This window comes from Caenorhabditis elegans, chromosome II, assembly GCF_000002985.6.
Source record: "Caenorhabditis elegans chromosome II".
In the NCBI taxonomy this organism is placed as follows: Eukaryota; Metazoa; Nematoda; class Chromadorea; order Rhabditida; family Rhabditidae; genus Caenorhabditis; species Caenorhabditis elegans.
Genome location: NC_003280.10, coordinates 3,680,843 through 3,703,309, shown reverse-complemented (window position 1 = coordinate 3,703,309; position 22,467 = coordinate 3,680,843). Strand labels below are relative to the sequence as shown.

The 22,467-nt window shown below is 36.9% G+C and overlaps 6 protein-coding genes, 1 non-coding gene and 5 pseudogenes across 12 annotated transcripts; 9 read left to right on the top strand and 3 right to left on the bottom strand.

Moving 5' to 3' along the window:
• Positions 1-59: 59 nt before the first annotated feature.
• Positions 60-1,602, top strand: srx-106 (annotated as a pseudogene). The gene is made up of 7 exons: positions 60-110; positions 162-316; positions 369-442; positions 488-643; positions 692-849; positions 1,232-1,434; positions 1,482-1,602. Coding segments are annotated over exons 1-7 (918 nt in total).
• Positions 1,603-1,904: 302 nt separating this feature from the next.
• Positions 1,905-3,476, top strand: srx-105 (7TM GPCR serpentine receptor class x (Srx) domain-containing protein; the record flags this gene model as incomplete). Its single annotated transcript, NM_062218.2, has 7 exons — positions 1,905-1,955; positions 2,264-2,418; positions 2,468-2,541; positions 2,583-2,738; positions 2,832-2,989; positions 3,105-3,307; positions 3,356-3,476. The coding sequence occupies 7 exons, from the start codon at positions 1,905-1,907 to the stop codon at positions 3,474-3,476; spliced, it is 918 nt and encodes a 305-aa protein (NP_494619.2).
• A 142-nt stretch (positions 3,477-3,618) lies between these two features.
• srx-104 (7TM GPCR serpentine receptor class x (Srx) domain-containing protein) lies at positions 3,619-4,711 on the top strand (the record flags this gene model as incomplete). The annotated part of the gene is made up of 6 exons (NM_062217.2): positions 3,619-3,824; positions 3,884-3,957; positions 4,010-4,165; positions 4,211-4,368; positions 4,421-4,623; positions 4,669-4,711. 6 exons carry the CDS (start codon positions 3,619-3,621, stop codon positions 4,709-4,711), a joined length of 840 nt encoding a protein of 279 aa, NP_494618.2.
• A 436-nt stretch (positions 4,712-5,147) lies between these two features.
• Positions 5,148-7,927, top strand: srx-103 (annotated as a pseudogene). The gene is given in 4 exon segments: positions 5,148-5,255; positions 5,307-5,450; positions 7,779-7,844; positions 7,847-7,927. Coding segments are annotated over 4 exon segments (399 nt in total).
• Positions 6,013-7,033, top strand: F40H7.6 (annotated as a pseudogene). Its single transcript has 5 exons — positions 6,013-6,207; positions 6,237-6,365; positions 6,391-6,513; positions 6,537-6,967; positions 6,988-7,033. Coding segments are annotated over exons 1-5 (924 nt in total).
• Positions 7,928-8,545: 618 nt separating the features above from the next.
• Positions 8,546-9,909, top strand: srx-102 (7TM GPCR serpentine receptor class x (Srx) domain-containing protein; the record flags this gene model as incomplete). The annotated part of the gene is made up of 6 exons (NM_001377767.1): positions 8,546-8,653; positions 8,701-8,855; positions 9,058-9,284; positions 9,344-9,501; positions 9,550-9,755; positions 9,798-9,909. The coding sequence occupies 6 exons, from the start codon at positions 8,546-8,548 to the stop codon at positions 9,907-9,909; spliced, it is 966 nt and encodes a 321-aa protein (NP_001364731.1).
• Positions 9,910-10,078: 169 nt separating this feature from the next.
• srx-100 lies at positions 10,079-11,526 on the bottom strand (annotated as a pseudogene). Its single transcript is given in 6 exon segments — positions 10,079-10,178; positions 10,224-10,423; positions 10,468-10,533; positions 10,536-10,857; positions 11,203-11,357; positions 11,419-11,526. Coding segments are annotated over 6 exon segments (951 nt in total).
• Positions 11,527-12,563: 1,037 nt separating this feature from the next.
• Positions 12,564-13,843, top strand: srx-101 (7TM GPCR serpentine receptor class x (Srx) domain-containing protein; the record flags this gene model as incomplete). The annotated part of the gene is made up of 6 exons (NM_062214.2): positions 12,564-12,671; positions 12,731-12,885; positions 12,997-13,220; positions 13,265-13,422; positions 13,484-13,683; positions 13,732-13,843. 6 exons carry the CDS (start codon positions 12,564-12,566, stop codon positions 13,841-13,843), a joined length of 957 nt encoding a protein of 318 aa, NP_494615.2.
• A 747-nt stretch (positions 13,844-14,590) lies between these two features.
• On the top strand, positions 14,591-15,519 carry ifas-1 (PUD1_2 domain-containing protein). The gene is made up of 3 exons (NM_001026980.5): positions 14,591-15,053; positions 15,104-15,210; positions 15,263-15,519. Exons 1-3 carry the CDS (start codon positions 14,619-14,621, stop codon positions 15,462-15,464), a joined length of 744 nt encoding a protein of 247 aa, NP_001022151.1. The 5' UTR covers positions 14,591-14,618; the 3' UTR covers positions 15,465-15,519.
• A 657-nt stretch (positions 15,520-16,176) lies between these two features.
• Positions 16,177-17,358, top strand: srx-99 (annotated as a pseudogene). The gene is given in 6 exon segments: positions 16,177-16,439; positions 16,544-16,770; positions 16,822-16,979; positions 17,034-17,156; positions 17,159-17,229; positions 17,274-17,358. Coding segments are annotated over 6 exon segments (927 nt in total).
• A 109-nt stretch (positions 17,359-17,467) lies between these two features.
• F19B10.14 lies at positions 17,468-17,770 on the bottom strand. The gene has a single exon (NR_147803.1). It is a non-coding gene; the product is annotated as an Unclassified non-coding RNA F19B10.14 (non-coding RNA).
• A 1,022-nt stretch (positions 17,771-18,792) lies between these two features.
• F19B10.1 (FAM192A_Fyv6_N domain-containing protein) lies at positions 18,793-20,126 on the bottom strand. Its single transcript, NM_062213.5, has 4 exons — positions 19,767-20,126; positions 19,631-19,714; positions 19,357-19,554; positions 18,793-19,034 (listed from the first exon to the last, which is right to left on the bottom strand). Exons 1-4 carry the CDS (start codon positions 20,118-20,120, stop codon positions 18,864-18,866), a joined length of 807 nt encoding a protein of 268 aa, NP_494614.1. The 5' UTR covers positions 20,121-20,126; the 3' UTR covers positions 18,793-18,863.
• Positions 20,127-22,467: the final 2,341 nt, after the last annotated feature.

Below are 22,467 nucleotides of genomic sequence, written 5' to 3'. Positions count from 1 at the left end.
GGTGTTTGTTGAGGATTTTCAGAAGTTAGCAGGCGTCGACTTTATTTTCGAAAGTCAAAATGGATGTCGATGAAATTTCTACGAAAACCGTTGGAGCCCATATGCTTTTGGTATAGTGCTCTTCGTTTCAATAGTTTTTACCAAAAATGCTCAATTTCCAGACATCCTTTGGTGGAATCCTTATGAACTTGTACATGTTCTATCATTTTTCCAAATTGCAAAAAACTAGTTTCTACATTCTCTGCGCTTCGAAAACTGTCTCAAATACCTTAATGCTTCTTACCTACCTTTTATACGTTGGTCCAGTTAATGTTCTGTAAGAGTTTTGAAATCCACTGAAACTTTAAAATGATACTGATGTTTTAAAGGTACACAGCAATAGGCTACAGTGAGCTGAATAGCTACGTAAATCAGATGAATTCCTTCGGTTTTTATTTGCAAGGTAGGTAGCTCAGTTTGGACATTTTCCGCGACTCTGCTCTTTTAGGACCTATAACTCAGCTTATGATAACTGTGAATCGATTCTTGGTCGTTTGGATTTCCGCCGCAAAAACTACAAATAGTAGTACAAAAGTTACAGTAATAGCTCTAGCAATTTCCTGGATTTTTGCCGCGTGGCTCTCTACTCTGGCGGGACTTCCAGGTATGCTGTCCCGTAAACTGTCGGCTGCCAGCAAAATCAATTTTTCAGATGACTGTCGTATGCATGTGAACTTTGGTCATGTACCATGGACTCGGCCTCCGTGTGCTTAAGAGATGATCAATTTACTTTTTATCGCTGTATTTTCACTGGGGGTTTCTACTAATGTTATGAACGTTTTTATAGCAATCAAGTTGTTCATTTTATCGGTAAGTTAGAGTAGGTGCAGCCGACAAGTTATGGGTTCCTACAATGATCGCGTAAATGTGGGCAGCCGACATATTACGGGTTCATAGAAATATCGTCTTGGGGTTGACAGTATTTTGCCTACTTGCAATTGCCAATTGCCTTCTCTAAAAACGTGGATCAGCTACAGTTACTTCCGAGTCAGGAATGCCCAAATAGCCTTTTTGATACAGAAAAACACCGACAAGTTAGGGGTTTTCTAATGAGTCAAAAAAGGAAGCAGACGACAAATTATTGGTTTGTCTTTGAGTTCGTCTGCCGCCCGCGCAATTGGATGACGCAGCCCACAAATTACATAACGTTTTCTACGAGTTAGCAGCGGACTCAACTTTGTCAACATTTCAGAAATCCTCACAACTACTCTCCTCAAACACATCTCAAAGCCGGAAGAAAAACCGAATCTACCTATTTCTACAGTCTTGTTTTCAAGATTGGATTTGCGTCCTGGACATTGTTAACAACATGATATCCGGCTTTTACTGTACCGACAGAACATGTATAGTTCTGGTGACAATGGGATTCGGGGTGACGGTTTATTTGGCGGATGGGTAGGGTTTCTGAAAATGTACAATAAAAATATAGAAAATTATTTCAGCGTTCTCATGTATCTGTTCAACTGCAAGTTAAACTCTGATTCCAAGATGAGCCCAAACAAGTTGAAGAATGCGAAAACTTCTCAGAATGCTAAAAAGTCCACGGTCACCCCGATTTCTTGAATATTCCCCTAATAAGTCCGTTATAATTTTCCCTGTTCGTTACATTTTTTCTGCAAAATAGAGCTCATATATTTGCCTGAATTTCGAGATTTTTCAGACAAAAGCTCACCGATAACATATCATTTTTAGCACTCAATAATTTGTTAGTCATTTTTGATATGTTCTTCGAAATTCTGACTTGAATGAGCTTTTCCAAGCAAGTCACCACATTTTGATTGGTTTTGTGGTAATTGAGTTTTTTTTTTTTGATTATTTCTGTTCTCTCTGCTGGCTCGAGCAACAAGTTCAGAGATATTTTGGCAATGGATATCAATGAGTTTTCCACTAGGATTGTTGGAGTTTACATGCTTTTGGTAGGTCTTTTGTTTTCTTGGCAGGACCATGCCTGCCTGCGCGCCTGATTTGTGCCTACCGGTATAAGAGCGCTTGAGCCTATTCCGTTTTAGGCAAATTTGAATTTCAATTTGAATTAGATACGATGAATGTTGTCTCAAAATGTGTAAAAATTAGATACCTTTGCAGACAGGCGAAAAGTAGGCATTTAGGCTAGCAGGCATAGGTCAGGCAAGCATAGAGTGAGCAAGAGTACGGATGCAGGCAGGCAAGCGGTAGGCGTCAAAGCGTGCCTACATATTATGAAAATCAACTCATCAATTTCCAGACATCCTTCTGCGGAATCCTTATAAATTTGTACATGTTGTACTATTTTTCCAAATTACAAAAAACTAGTTTCTACATTCTCTGTGCTTCGAAAACTATATCAAATATTTTTATGCTTCTTACTTATTTTTTCTACGTTGGTCCAGTTAATGTTCTGTAAGTTTTTTGAAATTCAAATTGTTTAAATTTATATAATTATTTAAAGGTACACACCAATTGGTCCCAGTGCGCTGAATACATATGTTAATCAGATGAATTCATTCGGTTTTTATTTGCAAGGTGGGTACTCTCGGAAATTTTCGGCAACTAAATTTTTATAGGACCTGTGACTCAGCTAATGATAACTGTAAATCGATTTTTGGTCGTGTGGATTTCGGCGGCAAAAGCTTCAAAAGATAGCAAAAATGTTACAGTAGTAGTTCTAACAATTTCATGGGTTTTTGCAATTTGGTATTCAACATTGCTAGGCTTTCCAGGTATCTCAGGCCTCGATAAGTGCCTACCGTTACCTACCTGCAGGCATAGGCAGGCAGGCATTGGCTAAGCTTGTAGGCATCATTTACTTCCAGACGATTGCCGAATGCAAGTGAATTTCGGGCATGTTCCCTGGACCCGACCACCATGTGCCTTGGAAATGATTTATGTACTTATTATTATCATTTTTTCGCTAGGAGTTTTCACAAATATTTTGAATATTTTAATAGCAATCAAGTTATTTATTTTATCGGTAAGTCTCTGTTTTTTTTTCAAAACTGCAGCCGACGCTAGCCGGGCCCGCCAAACATCGGCTGCTTCAAGTAAAAGGGCTGAGGTTTCAGCCGACACTACCCAGAAATTTTCAGAAATACTCGAAACTTCTCTCCTCTGTATCCTTCCAAAACCGGCGGAAATCCCGAATCTACCTATTCCTCCAGTCATGTTTTCAAGATTGGATAGTCGTCGTCGATATCCTTAACAATTTTGGATCCAACGTTTACTGTGCAAACCGGACCTGTATAGTCCTGGTGACAATGGGCTTCGGGGTGATGGTGTATGCAGCGGATGGGTATGTGAAATGAGAAAACTTTTTCAAAAAGTAACCAAAAGCTTTTAGAATCGTCATGTACTTATTCAATTGTAAATTGAATTCGGATGTTAATAAAAATTCGAGAAAGCTGAACAGAGATGTTATTTCGCCCAACAGAAGGCTTTCAACTATAGTGCCAATTTCATAAATTTTGTTTTCAAAAACCAGAAAAACCAGAACCAAAAAAAATCTCAAAAATTGAAGTCTGATAATTAAAGGTGTGAGAAAAGAAAAGAAAAATAAAACAACTTCCCGGTTTCCCGAGCTCCAAAACCATTCAGTCAAGCTCCATGGACACTGACGAGATCGCCACCCGTCTCGTTGGAGCACACATGCTTCTGGTGTCTTTCTGTGGAATCTTAATCAATTTCTACATGTTTTACTTCTTCCTGAAACTTCAAAAAACTAGTTTTTACGTTCTGTGCTCTTCGAAAACGATATCAAATTCTATCATACTTTTCGCCTATCTTCTATACGTTGGACCAATCAACTTTTTGTGAGTTTTGTTGTTTCCCCAAACATTTAATAGGCCAGTAAAATTTAAATTTCCATCAGCTACTCTGGATTCGGTTCGGCTGTTCTCAGCAGCTACATCAATCAGGCGATGGGCTATGGTATTTACTTGCAAGGTATTCAACCATTCTCGGCAAGTCTCGGCACCGAAAAAAAAACAACTTTCAGGGCCAATAACTCAACTAATGATAACTGTGAATCGATTCCTTGTCGTCTGGATTTCCGCCGCAAAAACTACCAGCGATTCCACCAAAGTTACTGTAGTTGCGTTAGCCTTCTCCTGGGTATTTGCCACGTGGTTCTCGACTTTACTCGGATTGCCAGGTAGGTACGCGCCTGCCTAGGGCATTTTCAGTTTTAAAATTTCAGATAATTGCCGCGTCCCTGTGGACCTTGAACATGTTGGATATACAAGTTCTGAGTGCAGTGTTCAAGTTATTGATTATCTATTTTTGGCCGTGTTCCTACTTGGAGTTTTCACAAATGTCCTGAACGTTTCCATTGCTATCAAGCTGTATTTGATATCGGTAAGCAGCCGACAACTGGCGGGATTTTTCCTCAAAAATGAAAAAATTTCAGAAATCCTCAAACCTCCTCTCCTCCCGAGCTTCAAAAACAAGAAACAAAAATCGTGTCTACCTGTTCTTACAGTCATGTTTTCAAGATTGGATTGCAGTTTTGGTGATTTTAAATAATATTCTAGCATCAATGTACTGTCGGAGCCATGTTTGCACAAATCTTATCACAATGGGACTTGATGTAGTAGTTTATGCGCTGGATGGGTATGATTTTGAGAAATTCAAAAAATAAAAAATAATAATTTTCAGCTTCATCATGTATTTGTTCAACTGCAAATTCAAGCCAAAATGAAGTGGCGATTTCATTTTTTGAAACGATTCTGTATTTTTCCGACATGGTTTAGCTTTAATTTCAGACAAAAATTAAAAAAAAAAGTATTTCATGAGAACTTTTTAAAAACATATTTGAACATACATATACATACTTAATGAATTTTCTCCTTTAATATTTTTATTTTTTTAGTGGAAAAAAACTGATAAAAGACGTCATAAATTTACATTGTACTAGTTGTGTGAGACTCTGATAATTTGATGCCGCCTATCTGTATCTAATTCCGAACAACCAATTTTTAGACATATATTTTCAGATCCAGAAAACAAGCATATTCTTTGGAACATTAAATTAACTCTGATTTAACTTTTATTACAAAGCTAAAATAATACCTGGAAGTCGTTTGGGTCAGAAGCAAACAGCTCTTGTTCATTTTTGATTTTTGTCTTAAAGTCAGATGGTTCTATCAAATTATACTACAACTTTACTATTTAATGGTCAAATTCTCCCGTCCCAAATTGCAGACACATATATGATTCTGGTAATTGGCTGGATTATGCTATTGGTGAAAAAACACTTTAATTAAATTTCAAAAAAAAAAATCAATTTTCTACATGCCTCACTTCTCAGAATGCCTATGAATCTTCGTGTTCTTCAAAGCTTTTGCAAACAGAAAATTTCAAGTTTTTATCTTATGTGCTCTTCTAAAACTCTATCCATCATGTGCATTTTATTGGGATACGTGCTCCATAATGCTCTGCTGAACAGTTTTATGAAATAAAAAAGAATGACTCCATATGATTTTCCCATACTTTTGAATTTTTGAAAAAATCAGCTTTTATATATTTTTATCAATAAAAAAAAAAACTTCCGTACAAGATATTATGCTTTGTTTAGCATTTTCTGGTAATTTTGACTATGCTGAAGAGTTTTATGAAATAAAAAAGAATGACTCCATATGATTTTCCCATACTATTGAATTTTTGAAAAAATCAGCTTTTATATATTTTTATCAATTTTTAAAAAAATACTTCCGTACAAGATATTATGCTTTGTTTAGCATTTTCTGGTAATTTTGACTATGCTGAAGAGTTTTATGAAATAAAAAAGAATGACTCCATATGATTTTCCCATACTATTGAATTTTTGAAAAAATCAGCTTTTATATTAGGTTGTGAAAAAAGTTCTCTCCGAAATTATTGAAAGTTTTGCCCCGGAAAGTTCTGCAGCTTTCTGGACGATTCTATAATAGAATGTTGTAGAACATCCTAGTAGCATCTCCCCTAAGCCTATATAAAGCGCGCGCGCTTGCTGATCGACCAACTACGATCGAACTTTCTCAACCTCAACTTCGACTGCTCATCTTCTTCTAGTGGAAGAGTGGCGCTCGTGCGGCTGAGACGGCTGCTAAAATATGCAACGTGTTTGGCAGGGATGCCGTCACCGATCACACCGTTCGCTATTGGTTCGCTCGCTTCGCTTCTGGATGTACGAGCCTGGATGACAACGACCGCTCATGAGGCATTCTGTCATGATCGATGATCAGTTGTGAGCCACCGTGAGGGAGAAGCCGGATCAAACTACACGTGAATTGGCAACAAAGCTCCAATGTAGTAACCACGCTATCAGCAACCACTCTTACTGGCTCGGCTACAGAAGAGTGCTGGCGAGATGGGTGCCTCATGCTTTTTCCGTTTCAGATGCAGACGCGCGAGACGATATGTCAGTCTCTCCTCCTCACTCAACAGATTAAAGATTTTTTGGCGAACTTAGTTACCGGAGACGAGAGCTGGCTACTCTATAATAACGCCACCCATTGTTCTGTCTGGATGTACATGACGGCAAGCCGCCTGTGCAGCCAAAGCTGGAGCTCCATGAGAAGAAGTGTTTGCTGTGCTGCTTCTGGGACGCGAAGGGTATTCTGTTTTTCGAGTTGCTTCCGCAAGACAGACCAATCACGCCTTCCACCTACTCTGATCAGCTGGATTCCCTTGCTCTCGCAGTCCAAGAAAATCACCCTAGACACTCTGCGGTCCACCTTCTTCACAACAACGCGCGCCCTCATGTGGCAAAGGACACCCAGGCCAAGTTGCAGGAGTTCGGCTGAATCACAGTTTTCCATCCATTGTACGCGCCGGACATTGCACCTTCGGATTATCATCTTTCCGCCCGCTCAAGATGTTCCTTAGAGATCAGAAGTTCGGAAAGTTCGAGGACCTCAAAAAAGCAGTGTCCGACTTCTTCGACTCGCGCTCGCCCGCGTTCTGGAAGAAGAGGGTGGACGATCTTCCCAATAGGTGGCTCACAGTTGTGAATAATAATGATGATCATATGGTTGATTGATAGTGACTAAAAATAAAGTTACTGAGAAAATGAACTGGAGTCAAATTTCGGAGAAAACTTTTTTCACAGCCTAATATATTTTTATCAATTAAAAAAAAAATACTTCCGTACAAGATATTATGCTTTGTTTAGCATTTTCTGGTAATTTTGACTATGCTGAAGAGTTTTATGAAATAAAAAAGAATGACTCCATATGATTTTCCCATAGTTTTGAATTTTTGAAAAAATCAGCTTTTATATAATTTTATCAATTTTTAAAAATAATACTTCCGTACATCAATTTTCAGATTTGTTATGCTGATTGTCAATCAAGAGTGTGAGAACAAAAAATCTTCAGGGTTAATCATAATTATGCGCACCACTTTTCAGCTTCATACATATTCAACCTGATTTTTTCAAAAGAAAAACAAAAACAAGCTAATCTCATTTTTCACTTATGTATGTTGTTGTGCTTCTGAGTACAAGGTATATTTTACTTTTTTGCATTTTTTTGACGTCATGCAATTTTTGCAAGAATTCAAATTCTGGTTTTCTTGTTTTTTTAACTAGAAAAAAGGTTTTTTTGTTTAAAAAAGTTTAAACTTTGAATTCAATCCGCCTAACTCAATTTGTAAATTGCATTAAAAAGTTCAATAAATTCAATTCAAACTCATATTAAAAAATCTACCGATTGATCAAATGAACCGCTAGGAGACGGTCGCATTTTGCTGTGCTCCGTAACTTAAAGTAATAATACCAACTCAGCAACAACTTCGATGGTCCGACTTTCATCAACATCCTTGTCAATGAAATGGTGAGCTATGGAATCTACATCCTATAGTTCAATTTATGATTTCTATGAATCGAACTTTTCAAAACAAACTTTTCGTTCTAGAAATTTTTGAGAAACTTTGAGAAACAAGTTCTATAAAAAAAAGCTATCAGAAAATTCGGGAAAATTCTGGAGAATTATACAGGGTGGAACCCAGCAGGAGCTGGAATTATATGGAACAAATTCCATATAGGTCAACATTTATGAAAAAATATTTTTTGCATCCAATATATATACATTACTGTATAAAAAATCGGTTTTGAAACTTCCAGACTCAAAAATATGTTTCGTGCCAAAAAGTCGTCAGTGTGGGAGATGATGCTAGTTTGACGACTCTGCCTAGATTGCGAAGTTCAATAAACCAACATTTTTTGAAATTAACTAATAGGAAAGAATGTCAGCTATCAATGGACATATAAAACAATCACTATAAATTTGTCAGGCGTGAAAAAACAAATATTCGTGAGAGCAACTCGGTCCGCATAGTTATGGGCCACCCTGTATGTCATTTTGATATCTTGAACATAAATCTAGTTACATAGATCCAATTTTCTAGACATATGTATTTTCAGTTCCAGAAAACTTGCCCATTTATATTGTTTATTAGATTGAATGTGGTTTAATTTTTTACAAATGTTTTTTAAAGTCAGAAACGAACGGTTTTTACTCTTGCAATTTTTCCTTTTTTATCTTAAAGTCAAATGGTTCTATCAAATTACACTACTGCGCTACTATTGAACGGTCAAATTCTCCCATCCCAAATTGCAGACCCATATATAATTCTGGTTATCGGTTGGATAATGTTATTGGTGAGAAAACACTTTACTTGGAGATAAAAAAATCAGAACAATTACAGGCCTCACTTCTCGGAATGGCTATGAACTTTCGTGTCCTTCAAAGCTTCTGCAAACAGAAAATGTCGAGTTTTTATCTTATGTGCTCTTCGAAAACTCTATCCAACATGTGCATTTTATTGGGATACGTCGTTCATAATGCTCCAATCACAATCATGTAAGCTTAAGACCCACGTAGTGTCGGCTGCTCAATTTACATGAATTAAATTTTACAAATTGTGGCCTGTAAAGTGTCGGCTGTTCAGACTCCAAAAACTAAAGAATTAACAGTGTTTAACTCGAAATCTAGTCGTGTAACCCGTAAGGTGTCAGCCGCACTTTTCTGTGCCCCATAACTTAAAGTAATAATAACATTTCAGGAACAATTTTAATGGACCAACTTTCATGAACACCCTTGTCAATGAAATGCTGAGCTATGGAATCTACATTGTAGGTCCTATAATCCAATTCATGATATCTATAAATCGTCTCATGATTATTATATTCGTAAAGCAGTCTATGACCCAGAACAACCAAAACCTCACAATTATACTTTTAGCCATAACCTGGCTGGCGGGTATTTTATTGACTGTGATAACCTCTGTTGGTGAGTTGCGAAAAAATAAGGTCACCCGTGAGGTGTCGGATGCATAAAGTAATTTTCAGACACCTGTAATTTGACCTACAATCCTGAACTGTTAAACTGGTGGCATGATGGGTGTGGTAATTTTGTTGGCGATGCAGTCACTGCGTTTGTAATTTTGTGCGCAATTCTATCAAATGTTTGCAATTTTGTAATAGTAGTAAGATTATTAACCTCTATTGTAAGTGTATAACATATTCCAGAAAGCAATTTTTTTTAAATTTCATAGGTCCAGAACAAGATACAACTGGATTCAAGTACAGTCCGCCGGAGAAAACAAAAATCTCGAAAACTTTTCATTCAAAGTTGTATTCAAGACTGGTTATCTGCCATTGATAGTATTAATATAACATTTGTGGATTCGAATTTCGACAAGGCAATATTCAAATTTCTTTTCGATATTTTCTCGAACCTCATGACTCCAGTACTCGATGGGTAAGTTATTATGAAAAATTGAAGAAAAAAACCAATTTTCAGATTTGTTATGTTGATATTCAATCAGGAGTGTGAAAACAAACAATCTACAATTGTTACTGTCAAAATGAGGGAAACAACTACTCATAATACTGGATCACATAATAAATTTTGAAATTTGAGTTTTTTTTTTTTGAAATTATTTACCGAAAATTAAAAAAAAGACATGTGTGTTGTCGGCTGCTGAAAATTTCATACAGGTTCGCTTGTCTTCAATTGTAGGTCGAATCCTACTCCGTGAATATTGTGATACTTGAAAATTTTAATTTAACTAATTCATCAATTTATGGGCAAGTGTTATGAGGAGATAAATTTTTTTGCTTGATTTTTATAGTTTCTGTGTTTTTCTTATCAGCTTCGTGATGGAAATATATCATCACGCATCTGAAAATAGTCAAAAAATTGCAGAAAATAAATCTAAATGCTTACCCATCTAAAACAAGGGTCATTAGATTAGAGAAAACATCAAGCATAAATTTGAAAATAATTCCATCAGAAATTCCATCCACAAATGTGCTATTAATACTATCAATAGCAAATAACCAGTCTTGAATACAACTTTGAATGAATAGTTTTCGAGATTTGCGTTGTCTCCGGCGTACTGAGTTCGAATTTATATGCGTTGTTTTCTGGAATTTTTAGTGCTTGAAATAAATCCATGCTAGGAAATTACCATTGAAATTGCCAATTTCAGAACCACAATAAGGTTAGTGAGATTTGAAAGAACTGCACAACAGAGGGGACAAGTGCTACTACAACATTTCCAACAGTGTAATCACAACCCCCACTGAACCAGTTGAGAAGCTCCGGGTTGTAGATCACATCGCACCCATCTGTTACTGCTGATATAATCAGATTGGCAACTGCAACCAACCAGAGGATAAGGAGGATGATAATTGTTAGTTTTTGATTATTCCGATTAATAAATTGTTTTGCATATACTATCACTAGCATTCTATCAATAGAAATCATGAATTGAGTAACCGGGCCCAGGAAATAAATTCCATAGCTGACCGCTTCATTGACCATCATGTTGAAAAAAGTTGGCTCAGAGAAGTTGTTCCTGAAATTGTTTTTTTTGTGCAATTTTGCAGCATCCGGCACCTGCCAGGTACATTACTTCAAAAAAGTTTAGGTGGTCTGCGTATAATTATTAAAGTTGTCTGCGTACCGACCAATCAGCGATAGCGTGCAAACCTCGTTAACCAATCAGCAAAAGCCGGCAGACACCTTCTACCAATGAGCTATATTGAGCGGTCCACACCGATCAATCAATCAAGGTGGGCGAAACAGCCGACCAATCAGCGATAGCGTGAAACCCCATTAGCCAATCAGCAAAAGCCGACACATCAATGAGCGATATTGGGTGAACCACACAGACCAGCCATCTAACACTAACAAAGCTCACCTGATAGTGATTGGAACATTATGGAGCAAATGTCCCAAGATTATGATCACGTTTGACAGTGTTTTGGAGATGCACATTATATAAAAACTTGACATTTTCTCTTTGCAAAATAAACAGAGCACACGGAGGTTGGCAGCCATTCCAAGAAGAGATGCCTGAAAAATAGATCTAATTAAGCAGTAGCCGTTAGGCAGGCACGTAGGTACAAAGACCTACCAATCCCATGACCCAGCCCATCGCAATTACAGTTAATGGATTCGCGATTGCTTTTGGCACGATTTGGCCAGTAAGGAGTAAGTTAGTAGTATAGTTGGATAGAACCATAGTTTTCTATTATAGAAAATGAAATAATCACAATAGAAAATATGAATGAAAAATCTGATTTGTCAGCACTTGCTTGATTGTTTTTAGGAATCAGAATTGTTCTAAAAATTGATTTAGAAAATGCAATATAACTTGAATAGAAGTTTCTGTGAAAGAATTAGCTTAAGCAGTTTTTTTGAAAAAGAAAAATTGCAAATACTTGCAAACCAAAAGGAAAAATGACTTGTTATGTAAATATGTCTAGGTTTTATTGTAATTAGATAACAATTTATTATTGGAAATTTAATCTTGGAAAACAAAAAAAAACAGAATTACTCATTTAAGGAGGAAGTCAATAAAAAAGTTATGTTAATGGTTTCTAAAAATTGATAATGCCATGCGGCCAATCAGCGATGATGAGCAAATTCTGTCGACCAATCAGCAACAGTGGGTGCAATCCGCCGACCAATCAGCAAAGATGGGCAAAGCTCACCGACCAATCAGCAACGTTGGGCGAGTCCCTCCGACCAATCAGCGGTGATAGGCGAACCGCGCCGACCAATCAGCAACAGTAGGTGCAACCCGTTGACCAATCAGCAAAGATGTGAAAACCTCACCAACCAATCAGCGATTCTGGGAGAGTTATTCCGACCAATCAGCGATGATGAGCAGACCATGCCGACCAATCAGCCATTTTTCCTGATTGGTCTGTTTTGAAACTAATTTTTGAGGTTATCAAGACCAGCACAAAACCGAATTATCAGCTCGGGTGTCCTGAAAAGTTCTTGCGGACCAGGAAGCAACAGGTGACCTCAAAAACATATAAACGCGAAACAAAAAAGCCTTTAAAGGCTGTATGCTTCTATTTTCAGACGCTTTACCAAAACTCAAAGATCTTTCAGTTTTTACCAAAAACAAAATTAAAGCTAGACTAACTTTCGTTGATATGCGTAATTCATTGTGGCAAAAAAATACCTGGAAGCAGTTTATGTCAGAAGTCAGCCAGGTTCTAAAATATTTTCAGTTTAACTGAAATCCTATTGTGAGAAGAAAGTAGAATGGCTCTATCAAACTATACTTCTACTCTGCTTTTGAAAGGGCAAATTAGTCCAGTACAAATTGCAGATCCAGTTATGGTTCTGGTTTTTGGATGGATCATGTTAATGGTAAGCCCATTTAAAACTTAATTGTTCTAGAAACAACAAAACTTTTAAAAAATTTCCAGGCCTCTCTTCTCGGAATGTCTGTAAACTGCTGTGTCCTTCGCAATTTCTACAAACAAAAAATGTCAAGTTTTGATATACTGTGCTCCTCGAAAACTCTATCGAATATGTGTATTTTATTGGGATACGTTATTCATAATGCTCCAATTACTATAATGTAGGTTTGCTCGCCAAAGGCAAAACCCGTAACGTGTCTGCTGCTCATTTCCTCAATTAAAAACGTTCAAAACATATAAGAATAGTTGTAATAATAGGGTTTATGTTTCAGAGGCAATTTCAACGGGCCAACTCTCATGAACATACTTGTCAATCAAATGGTGAACTATGGTATCTACATTGTAGGTCCCATAGTCCAATTTATGATTTCTATAAATCGACTTATGGTTATTATATTCGTAAAGCAGTCTATGACTCAGAACAATCAAAAGCTCACAATTATTGTTTTAGTAACTTTTTGGCTCATTGGAATTATACTGACAGTTGCAACTATAAGTGAGATTTTTAATTAACTTTTAGATTCTGAAATCATATTTTAGACTCTTGTGATGTGATCTACAACCCGGAAATATTGAACTGGTGGAGTGGTGGATGTGATGAAAATCTTGGGGATACGATCACTGGATTTGTGATTTTATGCGCTGTTCTATCAAATCTCTGTAATCTTGTGATAGTTGTAAAGCTGGTTTTAGCAATTGTAAGTGGATTATTTTGTCCCAATCTGAAAACTAACTGGTCTATAAATTGTATAGATTCAGAACAAAAATCAACTGGATTCAAGTACAGTCCGCCGGAGAAAGCAAAAATCTCGAAAACTTTTTATTCAAAGTTGTATTCAAGATTGGTTATTTGCCATAGACAGTATTAATAGCACATTTGTGGATTTGATCTCCGATGATGCAATTTTTACTTTTTTCTGTGATATCTTTTCAAACATGATGACTCCTGTATTAGATGGGTAAGACCCCAGTTTTAGCAATTTCTTGAAATTAAGATACCTTTTCAGAATTGTTATGCTCATTTTCAATCACGAGAGCAAGATCAAGAAGTCGAGAATTATGTCTGTCAAAAAGAGAGAAGCTACGCCTCAAAATACTGGATCACAGAGTAGATATTAAATTGTTTCACAATTTGAAATTGAAGAAAAAAAATACATGCTTCAAACTTGTTTCATGTTGCCTTCTTGTTCTCATACATTTTCGTAGGTACAGGTATAGGTATAGTTATAGGTATAGGTATAGGTATGGGTATAGGTATAGATATATCACCGGAATTAATTGCGGGATTAAACGGGATAAGATACAAATATGAAAGTCATGAAAAAGAGAATATTTCTTATTCTCCGAGTTCGCGACACCTATACCATTTTTTTTTCTCTTCAATAATTCTGATTGTCAATTTGCACGTTTGTACAATGTACATTTTTTAGCAAACTAACAATACTTATTGTTAGGTCTATCGGCAATCTATCAGATAAGGGTTCTAGGCCAACACATACTGTTTGACTTTGGCTTCTCCGAATTATTTGTTCCCGGTCCTGCAGAAAACTAAACCCACAATCAATGTGGCATGATGAATATACTATAGTCAGCATCTATGTTCATGATTTGATAAAACTACAAATGAATCATTTTGTTCCCTTTTGGAAATTCCTTATCATAGACTTTTTGATTAGAACTTGTTTTTTTTGCCAGTTTGACCAGACATGATCAAAGTTTTCACATCTTTTCTCACTTATTCTTATTCGCCTTCCTCAGAAAAAATGACTCATAGTTGAAATCCGAGTAGGCAAAACAAAATAACTATTAGGAAGCGGCAAGTATAAAAGAGAGTGGTTCCAAGTGTAATTTCACAAAGTTTTTAAAACTCCCATTTTTCATTAAAAAGTTTCTGATGGGCAACGCTTTCGGCCGAGACGGTGTCGTCACTAAAATCGTGGAGGGCGTCGTACCCGGTGGTGGACTCATCACTGGCCCGATTCATGCAGCTGCTGGCAATCCGATTCATGCCGCACAAGCGGCAGTTGCTGGCTTTGGAACTCTAGCGGGCGCAGTGGTAGGAGGACCTGTGGCTAGTCTTGCCGTTGGAGCCGGAACTACAGGTTTGCAATCGATTTTCACTGAACTCGGGCTGGAGGATCAGAAGAAAGATGCAGCAGTGGCTTCGCTGTCCTCTGGACATTCGGAAGAGGCGGCCAAGATTGTTGTGGAAGCTGGCCAACAGAAGATCAGGGAAAATGTGCATCGTTTGTCGGCGGAATCTGGAGGTCGAAGAAGGCTCCGATCCTGTCACGGGACTTATCTTCGTGCGTACGATTGGGATTTGAAGGTTTGGTTTGAAAAGTATAAGTTTGTTTTGAAAACGATGTTTGATTTCAGGTGGATATGAAGACCGGCAATCCGGAGTCATGGGAAAACTGGTACATCGAGGACTGGAAGGGAAGCGTCGTCTTCAAGGCAATCCATTCTCCTGGTAAATTCCTGAGGTACGTACTCCAACTCTAAATCCCAAACTCTAAGCATACAATTTCATTCCAGTGCTCACGAAGGGAGCAAAGATGTGAGCCTCGTGATGCACCATCCTAAATCCTGGGAAATGTGGAAGCCGTTCAAGAACGACAATGGATCCTGGTCGTTCCTCAGTGTTCATGGGGCTTGGCTCAGTGCAGATGTGGATGGACGGGTGTATACTGTTGAGAAGTGCCGCGAGTGGGAACAGTTCTGGTTGGAGTGGTGGTGATCCATATTTGTAAGATTATTATCCTGTTGATGCAATAAATCTTTGAATTTTTTAATGTTTTTGTTTTAATAAACTTCCGTACAGGCTAGTTTACTTTGTTTGGTATTTTCTGGTATATTTGGCCATACTAAACAGTTTTATGAAATAAAAAAGAAGCGCTTCATATGATTATCCCATACTTTTGAATTTTTGAAAAAAAAACAGATTTGGTTAATTTCTTAATTTTTTAAAATTAAACTCCGTACAAGCTAGCTAACTTTGTTGGGTATTTTCTGGTATATTTTAACATGCTAAACAGTTTTATGAAATAAAAAAAAGCACTTCATATGATTTTCCCATACTTTTGAATTTTTGAAAAAAAACTACTTTTGGAATATTAACTTGGCCCACTTCAGCAGTGTAATATGAAAGTAGTGTTGCCCGGTTGCCTTGAGAACTTGAAGAGTGTTCCCAGATAATTTGCGGAGTATGTATAAGAACGTAGGGCCTATGCCCAGACTTCTTCCCAAAAGCCCAAGTTTAAAAATAATTACCAAAACGCAAAGATCATTAGAAGTTCTGTTATTCACGGCACACTTGTTAGCGTTTAAAAAAAAAACAACTTTAGACTTTGATTAAATTTCGTTTACAATTTTCGTTAAAATTGTCAAAATACCAGAATGGCGTTCGTGTTTGGCTCATTTCCTTTTTTTCCTTCCTGGTCAAAAAGAAAATGGTTCTATCGAACTATACTTCTACCTTACTCCTGAATGGCAAAATCCTACAATCTGAAATTTCTGCTCCGTTTATGATTTCGGCTATTGGCTGGATTATGTTACTGGCTTCTCTTCTCGGAATGGCTGTAAACAGCAATGTCCTGTATAATTTTTACCAGCACCAAATGTCAAGTTTTGATCTTATGTGCATTTCGAAAACTCTATCAAATATGTGTATTTTGTTGGGATATGTGTTTCAAAATGCTCCAATTACTATACTGTAGGTTTGCTCTTTGAAATTGCAGCCGAGAAGTGACAGGCACAACTTGTAAAGTGTCGGCTGCTCTTGACCACGTTAAACCTAGAGTTAATGCTAAATTTCAGCAACAACTTCGATGGTCCGACTTTCATCAACATCCTTGTCAATCAAATGGTGAGCTATGGAATCTACATTGTAGGTCCTATAGTTCGATTCATGATTTCTATAAATCGACTCATGGTTATTATATTCGTGAAGCAGTCTATGACTCAAAACAACAAGAAGCTCACAATTATATTCCTAGTAATTAACTGGATAATTGGAATCACACTGACAGTGGCAACTACAATAGGCGAGTTCTTCTAAAAAATTCCCACTTTTCATCCAAAATCTAACATTTTAGACCCTTGTAGTGTGATTTACAACCCGGAAATGTTGAACTGGTGGAGTGGTGGATGTGATGATTTTCTGGGGGATACTCTAACTTTATTTGTAATTTCTTGCGCGGTTCTATCAAATATTTGCAATGCAGTGATAGTTGTAAAGCTTGTTTTAGCTATTGTAAGTGGATTCCGAAACTGAAATCTAACTAGCCTATAAATTGTATAGATTCAGAACAAGACACAGCTGGATTCAAGTACAGTCCGCCGGAGAAAACAAAAATCTCGAAAACTATTCATTCAAAGTTGCATTCAAGGTTATTCGCGATTGATAGTATTAATAGCACATTTGTGGATTTGATCTCCAATCATGCGATTTTCAATTTCATTGTTGATATTTTCTCGAATCTTATGACTCCTGTCTTGGATGGGTAGGGCTCTAAGAGTTTGAACTTGAAAAAAAATTAATTTTCAGATTTGTTATGCTAATTTTCAATCAGGACACCGAGAGCAATAAATCTAGAATCTTGTCTGTGAGAAAGAGGGAAACAACTTCTTAAAATATTGGGAGAAATCAAATTTTTTGATATTTCGAAAAAAATATTTTGTGGATTAACTGGATTAAAAACTGTCTAGTCTTTAGTTTTGGCTTGAAATAAAGTTTTTTAGTGCAATGTTTTATTAGTTGGTTGGTGTTTAAAAAAAAACATGTTCAAACAACTGAACTGATAGTGTATAGATAAGATAAGAAATTTGAAATTGGAATTTCGAAACAAAAATTCAGTTATTTTTTGGTAGAGTTCCGCCGATCCTTCTCCAGCCACTGCTCCACATCACTGAAAGCCTTCTCATAAACTTTCGAGTTCCAGCCATTATTTTCAGCGCGATTTTCAGAATTTTTAATCAGTTTTTTGGTGGGCTCCGATTGCTCCAATTGCTCCAAACTGATAAACTCAAACTGATCGGACATTCTGAAATTTTAAAAATAATCATTTAAAATTCAAGAAAGCGAAAATGAGAAACATAGAAGACCCGGCTTTAAATAAAATTTTAAGAGTGAGCAATCCGTCTGCCAAAACAAAACAACACCTGTTTTAAGGGCGGGCGGCGTCCAAGTTTCAGCCGCAGAGACTGAAACAAAATAAAGAAAAGGGAGACTCTTTGGAGGCACAACTAGTGATAAGATAAGAAAAGTCTTTTTTTATAAATTACGAAATCTGAGGTTTGTTTGGTAGGCCTGCCTACGTGCCTACGTGCCTACGTGCCTGCCTATTAAGTAGTGTGCCAAAGTGAGATTGAACATTTCCATTGAAAATTGTGACCGTTATTCAAATTGAGGGGGCTCTACTTCGTCCGCCAACTGCTCAATTACACTTTTTTAACTCCAGTGTAATTTCGATTTAGTTTTGCATATTTTTCTCAAAAAAAAAATCAAAAGTTGTGTAATAAAAATGAAAAATTTATTCGAAAAAGTTTATAGAATCTATCAGAATTATCTTCCTTCCTCCATCCATCGCTCCACGTCTGCAAACGCCTTCTCGTAGACTTCTGGGCTCCATTCTTCATCTTCGGAAAATTCCAGAAATTCTATGACGTCATCGTCCATTTCAATTTCAAAAGTTCCCACTTTGATCAGTTCATATTGATGAGTCACAGCGGACAGGCACATAGTAACAAAATGGAAGGTGATAAGAGAGATGTTCTGGAACGTGTGAGAAAAGTGTTCTGCTGAGAGAAAAGTCTTATCTTTGGATGGGCGGAGTCGGTAGGTATTTTGCAATACCTTAGAGTTTTATTGATTTATTGAAAGGAGGTATTTCGCAATATGAAAAAATCGATTAAATATTCGGATATTTCGCAATACACTGATATTTAAACTGAAGAAACTCTAGTTTTCTGGGCAACAACTTTTGTAAATTTTATTGAAATTTTTGTACAGCCGCTGAAAATCTTTGACTGTTGACATTTGATTTGTAACTTCAAGATTGAATTTTACAGAATTCAATGTTTCATTATGACTACATATTATGCAGTGGAATAGATTCGGGTATGAGGCTGATGATTTTCAATTATAGCTTAAGTCTAGAGGATCGTAGGCCGCATTCTTTGGAATCCTGAAGTCCGCGGGGCGGTCTCGCTGCTCCTGGGTATCCGGGAAGTAGTCCGAGTCTTGAGAGTCTTCACACTGGGTGTCTTGGAAGTCGCTTTCCGAGTCTGATGAGCTGTGGGCCGATCTCTGAAACATGTTACTTAAAGAAGATGTTGTAAGGACTATTTTTGAACTTGTGTAATTTGAAAAAGACCTTTTGAAAAGCTCATCACAAATAAATTAGTTGAACTTTTAACTAAAAAAAACCAATTTGAAATTTTTTCTGGAAATTCTTCAGTGATTTTTTGGCAATTATGAAAACAATTTGGGGCATTTGGAAAATTTGTAATTATTTTTACCGAAAATTTTCAGTCAAAAATATTTTATCGATACATTTTCTGGCACTTTTGCGAATGGTTAATAAATTTTTTTTAAACTTTGCTTCCGAATTTTTTGAAATTTCACTTACCAAGTTAAGTCCTCTCAATCTTTTGGCTGGCGATGGAGTAACCACTTCAACTGGAGGCTTTCTATTCTTCTTCGGAGTCACGTCCTGATCATCATTATTCACATTGTCCTCGGTTGGGGTCTCGTCTCCGTCGCTATCCTTATCCGAGGAGACCACAATTCTCCGTTTTCCGCGTGGCGAGGAGACTGGGATGATGCTCTGGAAATTTCAGAATTTTAATTTGAAAAAGAGTACATCTCATTTAAGCTCTTAAAAGGTTTGAAAAAATACTAACCGAAACAGTTGATACCTGGCTGTCAGTCGGGTCAGTCGGATCATCCTCAACCGGGGGAGCCTTAGGCTTTGCAGGAGAAGTTTTCTGAAAAAAAAAACCAGTTTCAATAGCATTTAATTTAAAAATATGAACTTACCCAGACAATCTTTGTCTCCTGGGAATCTTTTATGATTCTCAGCTCCCTCGATCCTCCAGCAGCCTGCATGAATTCTGTTACAAATTTCTGAACGGCAACAGTTTCTGGGGAGCATGATGGGCTTGGCTCAACAGCAGGCTTCTGGACTGGTGGAGCTGGTGGAGCAGCCACAAACTGGTCAAAAGAATTCTCATTCACAAGATCTTGAGCAGCTTCTGCTTCTGCTTTCTTGGCTCGAACTTTTGCCATCAGCTCTTCGTACGGGATGCGGATGGCTCCGGCGGGGAACTCGTCGAACGATGAGTAGCCATCTTCCTCGGCCTCCTGCTTGACTTTTCTTTCGAGTGGGTTCATGGTAGAGATCTGAAAATTTGGAAATTTATGTGAAAAGGTATGTACGGAGAGAAGAAATCCAAGAAGAAAAAAGTAAAATCAAACAAAAATTGAGGGAGTAGCAATTCAGAAGCCTAAGCTTTATAAATCTCAATTAAAATTCCTTATCTTTGCAATTAATCAATTTCGAAAAAACCGCCAAAGACGATTTACCATGTGACGCCGAAAGTCCGCAACATGGCGTCAGATTCGGTGTCTGCACATGACTGATTTACGAAGAGACAGATGGGGAATTGACATGTTGAAAAATGAAAATTGATGAGAAAAAATGGAAAAATGTTGAAGGTTAAAAATGGATGTGTTGAGTAAAATTTGGCGGCAAAAATACTTTTTTTGAAAATGAGAGAGTCAGAAGAAACGCGCAGTCAGATGTACAGTGGTCATAATTGTAAAAAATGAGAACATGGGTTTACAACTTGACTTTTGCACTGTGACGGTGCATTTATTACGGTTCAAATTCTGGGATGATTTTTGAAGATTGCAAATTTTTTGCCAAAAACTAAAACCAAAAAAAAACACTTTTTCGCTTCAAGAGAAGACCGCCTACCGTCGGCACCTACAAAAAGGCAGGACTTTATATACAAAACGGAAAATTCAGAAAAAAAATGTCAAGTGGGGTCTCTTTGCCGACAGTAGCTTAATTTTTTTGTTGTTTTTCGGTTTTCTTTGAAGTTTTGAGATGAATAAATCCTTTTGGTATAATAAATGTACCAAAAACTTTGAATTTGGAAATTTGGGGGTTCTAAGAAATGGGTGTACTGAAAGTATAATTAGACTAAAATTGAGTACTTTGTTTCAGTTTTTAGTTAACAATTTAGCAATATGAGCTGTTAAAGTTGACAAAAAAATCACCAGATTTACACAAATGTCTTACATTTTCAGGTAATAATTTTTTAATTGTTTATAGTAGTATAACGACAAAACACTTACTTAACAAATTTCAATTTTTCTGATTTTTTCGTCAGAAATTCTCTTTTTCAAATTCTTGAGCAAATTGAAATTTTTTTTTGAAAAAACTGCAACCAGGAATATCTAAAAGCAAACAAAACTTCCATAAAAATTTCTGACAAGAAGCGTAGTAAAACGGTATTGAAATGTATGCAAACACAAAAAATTAGAAAAAAATGGATTGCCAAACAGAAATTTACGTCATATTTGAATACTAAATATGACCCAAAAGAGCAGAGCGAAAAACGATCTGCACTGACCATAAAATTGGAAGAGGTACCGCCTCCCGCTAGCCTTCTGTTACGTGTTGCGCAATAAAAAGAGTGGTATATGGACATTACGTATGTCTAGGAAAAACAACTAACTTGATCGATAGAGTAAGGAAGATATGTATAAGCAAAAAATGACAAGGAAGTTGATGAGCCAAGTTTTTCAAAGTTTTGAAAATTCCTAATCTGAAATTGGATGGAAAAATGAAGAGTCAGTCTAGGCCAAAATTTCAGTAAAAATTATAGTTAATTATAGTGTGCAGCAGAGGTGTGCGGCAAATTTGCCAAATTTGCCAGATTTTGCCAATTTGCCGCACACCCCTGGTGGACCGGTGTTTCCAAGCCATATTTTTGTTGGAAATTCCAATTTTAAAAAATTAAAACGTTAAAATTCCAGAACTAGGGCAATTTCGAATTTCTACGTGACCTCTGCCAACAGCATGGACAAACGTGGAAGCTTGTGTCCAGTTCCACACATTACTTTGCCACGGATCCCTTTTGTTAGTTTTCTTCAGATTATTTTTGAATCTTCTATCTTCTTCTAGTTTCTTTTTCGTAATTGTTTATATATCCAGCTGTGCAGAAATTGTTTAGAAGAGCCGACGTACAGTCCGTCTGCTGCCTACTTTACAACCGAAGAGTCCATCAGTGCCGCGGGAGGAGGTGACCGTAATGTTTTTTTTGTTGGCGGGAAAATGCTCCATCTGGTGTTGGCCCAAACATTTTCTGTCAGTTTTCCACTTCATTTTTCTTAGCTCGGCTCTTTTCCATTTCGTCAAAAAATTTTGCACGTTATTGCACAATTGTGTTAACTCATATCTCGGTTATCTTCAGTTTCATTAAAAAAACATTTAACTAACAAAATGTTTCCTATATTTTCCTTAACAAATTCATAGCTAAACATTTCCAGTTAACTTAAAATTAAGCCAAGATTTAGGCTGCCAAAGTGAAGTAGTCCTGAAAATTGTCTTGGAACTTTGTTAGCTCATATCTCGGTTGGCATCCTTCGCTCAGCTTTGGCAGCCAATATCAAGGTTACTAAATTTTCTTATCAAAAAAGTTATCCCTTTAATATTTTCCTTCATTATTTT